The sequence below is a fragment of the Cajanus cajan genome, chromosome 6 (assembly GCF_000230855.2).
Source record: "Cajanus cajan strain Asha chromosome 6, NIPB_CcT2T_4, whole genome shotgun sequence".
Taxonomy (NCBI): domain Eukaryota; kingdom Viridiplantae; phylum Streptophyta; class Magnoliopsida; order Fabales; family Fabaceae; genus Cajanus; species Cajanus cajan.
Window position 1 is genome coordinate 34,096,786 of NC_138522.1, and position 7,255 is coordinate 34,104,040.

A 7,255-nucleotide genomic window follows, 5' to 3' on the forward strand; every position below is an offset into this window, starting at 1 on the left:
TTGTCCATATCTTCACGGATAATGCAACAAATTATAAGGCAACTAGGCAAATATTGATGAAAAAGAGAACTAAGCTATATTGAACATCTTATGCAACTCATTGCATTGACTTGATGCTTGACAATTTTGAGAAAAAGTTATCATTTTATAGTGAGACAATTGAAAGTGGTAGAATAATCATATCATACATATATGATACAAAAGTATAATTGTTTTATTACATAAATTTATTAAAGGGGGTGACTTGATTATATCTGACATGTCTCATTTTGCTACTTCTTACTTAATCGTTAAATGCTTGAATAAGAATAAGGACCTATTAACAAAAAAATATTCACATATGAAAAATGAAATTCTAATTAATTAGTAAAGGTTGAGGATGTGGAGAATTTGATTATAAAAAAAGATTTTGAAAAAAAGAGATTTCATAATTGTATAATTCTATGAGGATATTTTCATAAAGAAATGGATAAACTAAAGAAAAGATACAAAATATTTTTAGAGAACATGTAGCAAGTAATTATCCTCTGTGAGTTTCATTTTATAAAATATTTACTTTGCCTTAAAACCATTTTTTTTTCTTTGTAACTACATCCATGAAAATTTATAGGTCGATGAGATATTTTTATGTTGCAGATTACCAATATGCATTATTCCTTATTAAATTTAGATTATTTAAAAAAAATATTAAAAATATAAAAATTTGATGCAAGTGTTTAAAGTTACACTAATGTTAAGGAATCTTAACTTATTTTAAAATTGAAACAAATTGATAAAAACTTTTAAAAATAATCATTTCTTAAGAAAATATTTATTATATATATATATATATATATATGACAAGTGTCCCTCAATTTGCATATCAATCCAAGATTTTAAATATCTGAAATTCATTAAATATATTATGTTATGGATAAAATTGGCTGGAATGACCACGTGTGACACTTGAATATTCATCGTCATCCGACAAGAAGAAAGAGACGCCCCATATCCAATGCTTTCACTCTCACTCACTCAACACCATCATCTTCATTAAAAGCTAAATCCTCCATTTTTCATTTCCCTTCATCCACTTTCTTTTCCATGGCCACTCTCTTTAACTTCCACACCACCCTTCGCCCCTCTTCTTATCTTCCCTCACCACCCTCACCCCATTTCTCAAAGGCACTTTCCACAACCTTCTTGGGCCCCACCAAGAGCCTCAGATATGTCATCACTCCCACGAGCAACCGTGCCCGTTCATCACTCTACGTTCGCATGTCATGGGACGGTCCTCTCTCTTCCGTCAAATTGATCATTCAGGGTAAAAATCTCGAGGTATGCTATAATGCTACACTCGTGTTTTTTCCCCCTCTTTAAAGGAACAATTTTGGAAAGTTTTCTTGAACTTGACCTAGTAATCTAATCTGGGTTAGTGTTTAGCTCACTGATGCAGTGAAGCAGCACGTGGAAGACAAGGTGGGGAAAGCGGTTCAGAAGCACAGTCACCTAGTGAGGGAGGTTGATGTGAGGCTTTCTATTCGAGGAGGAGGTGAATTTGGGCGAGGACCCAGAACACGTAGGTGTGAGGTGAGACTATAAGCATTTTCAAGTTTCAATTTTGGCAATCTGGGGTGGGGTGAATTCATTGCAGCATTACACACACATGCCAATTGGGTTCTTTAATTCCGGTTTGTGTTAGGTGACTTTGTTCACCAAAAGGCATGGAGTGGTGCGGGCCGAGGAGGATGCAGAAAGCACCTATGGAAGTATTGATTTGGTGTCATCAATCATTCAGAGAAAGTTGAGGAAAATCAAGGAAAAGGAGTCAGATCATGGTCGCCACATGAAGGGGTTCAATAGGTTGAAGGTTAGGGAGCCGGTGGAGCAATTACCTGTGGAAGAGGATGAAATATTATCCCCACAGGAGGAGGATGAATCAATTGACGAGGTCAGTTGTTTGTTGGTACTTTACAGTTATTGGTTTCCTCGTTTCGTTACATTGTATCTTTGCTTTAATTCATTTGCTTTACTATGCTTTCTTTGATTTCTGATTTTGCATATCTTGAATTGGGTTCATACGTGCATTGGTATTCATTTTTTTTCAGAAAAGAAGTTTGAGATATTCTCCAGTACACCTTTTTCCTCCTCCAATAAACATTTAATGTTAGATTGATATATTCTAGAAATATAAGTGAAACTTGTTCTACATACGCAGTATAGAAAATTTTAAAGTGTTTGCTATGTAATCTGCTGGTAGATACAGTATTGCTTATCATGAGATGGTGCTTTTCTTTTTCATTCCTTACATTGCTCCTACCCAAATTGTGAGCTATCTTACAGGTTGTCCGCACAAAATACTTTGACATGCCACCATTGACCGTGTCTGAAGCAATTGAGCAGCTCGAAAATGTTGATCATGACTTTTATGGTTTTCGAAATGAAGAAACTGGTGAGCAATCTTTTGTTTGACTTTGTTTCTTCCGCTCCCAACAATTATCAGTAATTTATCTTCTGCAATCCTGGGAATTAAATGTTTTTCCTCTGCTTCAGGGGAAATTAATATTGTGTACAAAAGAAAAGAAGGAGGATATGGGCTCATTATACCCAAAGGAGATGGTGAAGCAGAGAAATTGGAGCCTTTAGTGGTTGAACCAGCTAAAGAACCCTCCCTGAAAGAATGATAGGCACCTACAAGAAACTCTTTTTGTAAGAACACAAGAGCTTGTACATGATTAGCGGATACTAATGGTGGTTTCTTGGAGCCAGAAGTGCATAGAAATTTCAATGGAGGCTCTGACATTTTAAAGTGCAAACGAAGTTTTAACTTTTAAAGTATGATGTACGCTTGGATGTCTAGCGATTATAAAATGAATGTGATGCACCATTTTATATGCGCTTTATATAATGTCTATTTGTCCAGAATACACCTTTTATCTAACAATGCCACACTAGTTTTCATCATTGGTTTTGTTCTGCTTCATGTCATGCCTATTGTTTATCCAAATCACGGCATGAAAAGTTAATTGTTTGTCTAGCAAATTTTATTGCGTGTTGTGTAGAGTTGATTAGGCAAATGTTGGCTGCCAAGAGAAATTCAAATGATAGGGTCACAATCAAACCCGAGAGAAGTTAAAAGTCAGTTTATCTGGTTGTAATGCCATAATTATGCCAAGTGGAGGATCGACAACACCTTTATATTTTAAGTGCATCGTTCCAACATTTGTGACTATTCTAGTTATGGTTGTTGAGTTTCCAAGGGATGGAATGGTTATTGAAAGTAAGAGGTCAATGTGTAGCATAGTGTTAATTGGGGCAGGACATGGGGAGATTGAGTACTGTTGCCCATAGACATGGTACAGTTGTATATGATCAACTGAATCCATGTGATACACGAGCAGTGCTGACATTCTTGGATTCATGATTCCATATTCAAAGATTAATGATGTTTAGATACCACTACATATCATTCACTCAATAAACGCTTATTATTTCCCTTCCTGTCTCATCATATTATCTATCACACCTACACTTCTCGTGCTTTACCTTTCTAGGTGTTGAATAGAATTTGGTATCCACTAAATTTTCCCGCATTCAAATCCAAATGGATTTCTAAGTTTCCTGGGCTCTCCCTTCAACACGTTGGTTCCGGGTGAATATTGCTTTTGCAGAGTTAAATGCTGCAAGATTTGAAAATTTCTTATAGTGAATAATCAGGTAAGGAACTTTAAGCAAAAACTGTTTATTGTGGTTGATCTACGAGCAGCTGGAGCGTTTGAGTAGTATGTAATATTCCGTTCCCTCCTGCCTTTCTCCACAGAAGCAAAGAATATACTATGATCCTCTGCAGTTGCTTTTCAAACTGCAAGGAATTTCAAATATTCCGTTCCCTCTTGTCTTTTACAGTAATGTTAATGAAGGCCATTAGATCCAAATTTGCACCGGGTGCGGTTCTTTTTTGGACTGCAAGAGATCCAACTTTTCGGTTAGTAAGAGCATGTATATGATTGCATACAGGATTGCAGAGTAGTTTGAGTTGGCATTTTTTTTTCTTCTAAGAAACGGTATTAGATAAGAAAATGATGCTTATAATAAAAATGTGCGAGATTATATAAAAATTAAGATGAATGAGATATAAAAATGTAGAATAACTTGTGTGACAAAATTCATAAATTCAAGTTGAAAAGAGAAAAGTTGCTTCAATTAAGAAAACTAGAAACTAGAAAGAAGGGATTTAGTAAAACTAGAAAGAAGGGATTTAGTAAGACACATGTTAAGCAACTTTAACAAATGTCATCGTTAAACATACTTGAAATATCTATTAGAACTTAAAAGTAGAAAAAAAAAAAAAAAAAAAAAAAAAAGCTAGCTAGCTACAAATTATATAAAGAGAATAATAAAAATTGAGAATTGTACTTATATAATTTTTTACCGAAAAATTGAGCAACAAAAAGAGATCAAAATAGAATGTTTAATATAATAGAAATAAAATGAGAAAAAATAAATGTGATAGACAATTATTGTGTGAATGATATCTCATACAAAATCTGATGACAATACAAAACCACAAACTGAATTACTCGTTTAATTGGACAGCATCCATTCCATTGATTTGGCTACTTTTGCATGAAACAGCATTGCATCTTTCCTGTAGTGACGCTGCTTCAAGAAAATCAACTAATGGTTTGTATATCCACTGCAGTTGCCAGTGAAAAATAAATTTGCAATAGAACAATGTTGCATCTAAAACACCATTGACCACAATCACCCGCGTTTATATTTGATTGCATCCGGGTCAAACTTCAATATTTCTCCCCTTTTCAACGCCAAAGTATTCCAAGTGTTATGGAAGTAGTATGACTCTTCCCACCCAGTAATGCTTCTTTGAGCCACAAGGAATGAAAAACAAGGAGCATCAAAATTGACGCAAAAAAAAGGAAAATAGATTGAGTATTTCACCTTTTATGTTACTCAAGTTCATCTATGGCATGGGCCATTTTTCGTTTGCCACTGAATCTCTCCTCGGAAACAGCTAAAAGCTTATTGATAGACATTCCCGCCCCTCTAACACTCTTCTTCACTTCATACCTATGCTTAATCCTGTCATCAAACTTGTAACCAAGGAATGCAGGAAAAAGCAGCAACTCCCCAATGTCACGGCCCATATCCTCTATCAGGTACTCCATCTTCTTCTGCAAAGAATCGTGGTTATACTGCAGAATCTGCGGCTGCTTCTTGCTCATTGCAACAATGTCTTCACACGTAAACCCATAATTCAAGTACAAACCAATAACCTTCTGCATGTTCTCACAGTTTGTCCTAGTAGCAGCCCTAACCGCCATTGCCAACTCCTTTGACCTATGCCTATACCCAATCTTGACCAGCAACACCAGCTTATATGCAATGTTCTCATGGAACGAATTGCTTAGAAAAGTTGGCGCTTTAACCAAGAAGTTGAAGATATCACCCGAATCCAACCCACATTCCTTGAGAAACCGTATCCTAGGACGCAGTTTCCTCTCTCTGCTAGCAGTAACAATAGCCGGGAACCCCAGTATTATCCTAAATATCTGTCTGTCATCAAGCTCCACAAAAGATCTCAGAAACCCTACATGTTCCTCCACATGTTTCTCACTATAATTCAAGAAGATAGGGAACCTAAGCAGCACTTTCTTAACACCATCCCTGTCTCCATCACTAAGCTCCATCAAAAGCTTGACTCTTGGAACAAGCTGAGTATCCAAATCATGGTTCAAAACGGCAGGGCGCTTGAGAATCAAAGCAATGCCACCAAAGGGTTCTAAGAAAGATACAATTCTGTGGATATCCTCAACCGACCTTTGACACAAGGCCTTTGGCAGACTCACGTTGTTGAGCACGTGCACAATTTGGTCAACGGGGATTCCCCGGTCAACGAGGGTTTGAACCTTGTGGGGAAAAGTCTCAAACAGTTTTGGGTCCGTAGCGGAGAAGAGGCGATTGAGTTGGTGTTTGTCGAGTTTTCCTTGCAAATTGTCTCTGAGAAAGGTTACCAAAGGGTCGATTTGGTGAGATGTTAAGAGGGTTGGGCGCTTTGTGAGTAATTTGCAGAGAGTGAGAGGGTCGAAGCCGAGAGAGCGCAGAGAGAGAATGCGAGCGCGCAGTGATTCGATTGAGACGGTGGTTAGGTCGGGGTTGTTGAAGAAGAGCGATTGGGTCTCCGCAGAGCCGATTCCGAATTGTTGAAAGAGAGCAATGAAGGACGCTGAAAAGAGGGAAGTGTAAGTGAATGTGTTTGAGAAATTGACTGAGAGAAGTTATTAGTAATTGACCCACCGAACTCGGCGTTGGCAATGGCGACGGTGCGGCGGCGGCGAATGGAGTGCTTGGTGGTGGACGGTTGTGGTTGTTGGGTGACGGAGAATTGGGCTTTGAGTTTGGGGTGGGAGGGTGAAGGGTTTGGAGGGTAATGGAACATCAATGGATGAAGAAAGGTGGTAGAAGATAGAAGAGATGAAGGGTTTGCGAGTGGCGACAGCGACACCATGTCTGCGACTGCCAGGGATCATAAATGAACTAGTTTACGTATATCACAATCTTATGTGAACAAGTTAGCAATACATTTTTTTTTTATTTTTTGGTATAACCACCCGGTATCCGAACCATAATGGGCCGACTAATCCGGATTCGGGGCGGGTCCAAGGATTACGGTATTTAAGCCCCTCCCAATCGCCGTTGTGGGGGATCGATCCGTAGACCTCCCTACCAAGTGCAGCCCCATGCTACCACTGCACCAACCAACGATTGGTACATATCATATCCAAAGCAAAAGTCCTCTCCCTCAAATGGAAAGGCACAACGAACACATCTTCACCGGAGGCTCTCAAGACATGAATGTGTCAACATGTAGTATCCCACCGTCTCAGAACCAAAAACTTTCGACCCCTTTGTAATTCTATGCTCACACTAGACGAGCGAGTCAAACGAAAAATTATGACCATGGAAAAGCTTGACTTTGCCACATGCTACTGCCACCCTCGCCATGGAGTCCCTTACCAAGTTTGAAGCCACAGAGAGGACGGCAAACATTTTGTATTTAGGCCAAAATAGACATTTTATAGTAGAAAATCAAATTAATATAATAAGAAAAATTTATTATTAAAAATCTAATTATAAATCTAATCCATTCATTATTTTATAAATATATTATACGAGTTTAGAATAACTTGGTTCATGAGTGAACCACATTCACAAGATATATTTACAAACTTTTCCAATGAACCACTTAGAAATGGGA

At 37.7% G+C, this 7,255-nt stretch overlaps 2 protein-coding genes across 3 annotated transcripts; one reads left to right on the forward strand and one right to left on the reverse strand.

Annotated features, from left to right (window-relative positions):
* Positions 1-1,083: 1,083 nt before the first annotated feature.
* On the forward strand, positions 1,084-2,943 carry LOC109791940 (30S ribosomal protein). The gene is made up of 5 exons (XM_020351307.2): positions 1,084-1,317; positions 1,423-1,569; positions 1,682-1,930; positions 2,323-2,431; positions 2,533-2,943. Exons 1-5 carry the CDS (start codon positions 1,084-1,086, stop codon positions 2,661-2,663), a joined length of 870 nt encoding a protein of 289 aa, XP_020206896.2. The 3' UTR covers positions 2,664-2,943.
* On the reverse strand, positions 2,555-7,035 carry PTAC15 (plastid transcriptionally active 15). 2 transcript variants are annotated; one of them, XM_020351306.3, is made up of 3 exons: positions 6,295-7,035; positions 4,939-6,223; positions 2,555-3,942 (listed from the first exon to the last, which is right to left on the reverse strand). In XM_020351306.3, exons 1-2 carry the CDS (start codon positions 6,503-6,505, stop codon positions 4,947-4,949), a joined length of 1,488 nt encoding a protein of 495 aa, XP_020206895.1. In that variant the 5' UTR covers positions 6,506-7,035; the 3' UTR covers positions 2,555-3,942; positions 4,939-4,946. The 2 variants fall into 2 exon arrangements, with proteins under 2 accessions (XP_020206895.1, XP_020206894.1); XM_020351305.3 differs by lacking the exon at positions 2,555-3,942 and having other exon boundaries at positions 4,360-6,223.
* Between the last annotated feature and the right edge of the window lie 220 nt (positions 7,036-7,255).

Excerpts from the sequence above, each read along its gene's own strand:
- LOC109791940 (XM_020351307.2), top strand. The coding sequence starts at position 1,084 with ATGGCCACTCTCTTTAACTTCCACACCACCCTTCGCCCCTCTTCTTAT. Across the intron at positions 1,318-1,422 it reads TTCAGGGTAAAAATCTCGAG|CTCACTGATGCAGTGAAGCA; the intron begins GTATGCTATAAT and ends GTTAGTGTTTAG. Across the intron at positions 2,432-2,532 it reads TTTTCGAAATGAAGAAACTG|GGGAAATTAATATTGTGTAC; the intron begins GTGAGCAATCTT and ends CCTCTGCTTCAG.
- PTAC15 (XM_020351306.3), bottom strand. The coding sequence starts at position 6,505 with ATGGTGTCGCTGTCGCCACTCGCAAACCCTTCATCTCTTCTATCTTCT. Across the intron at positions 6,224-6,294 it reads CATTGCCAACGCCGAGTTCG|CGTCCTTCATTGCTCTCTTT; the intron begins GTGGGTCAATTA and ends CCCTCTTTTCAG.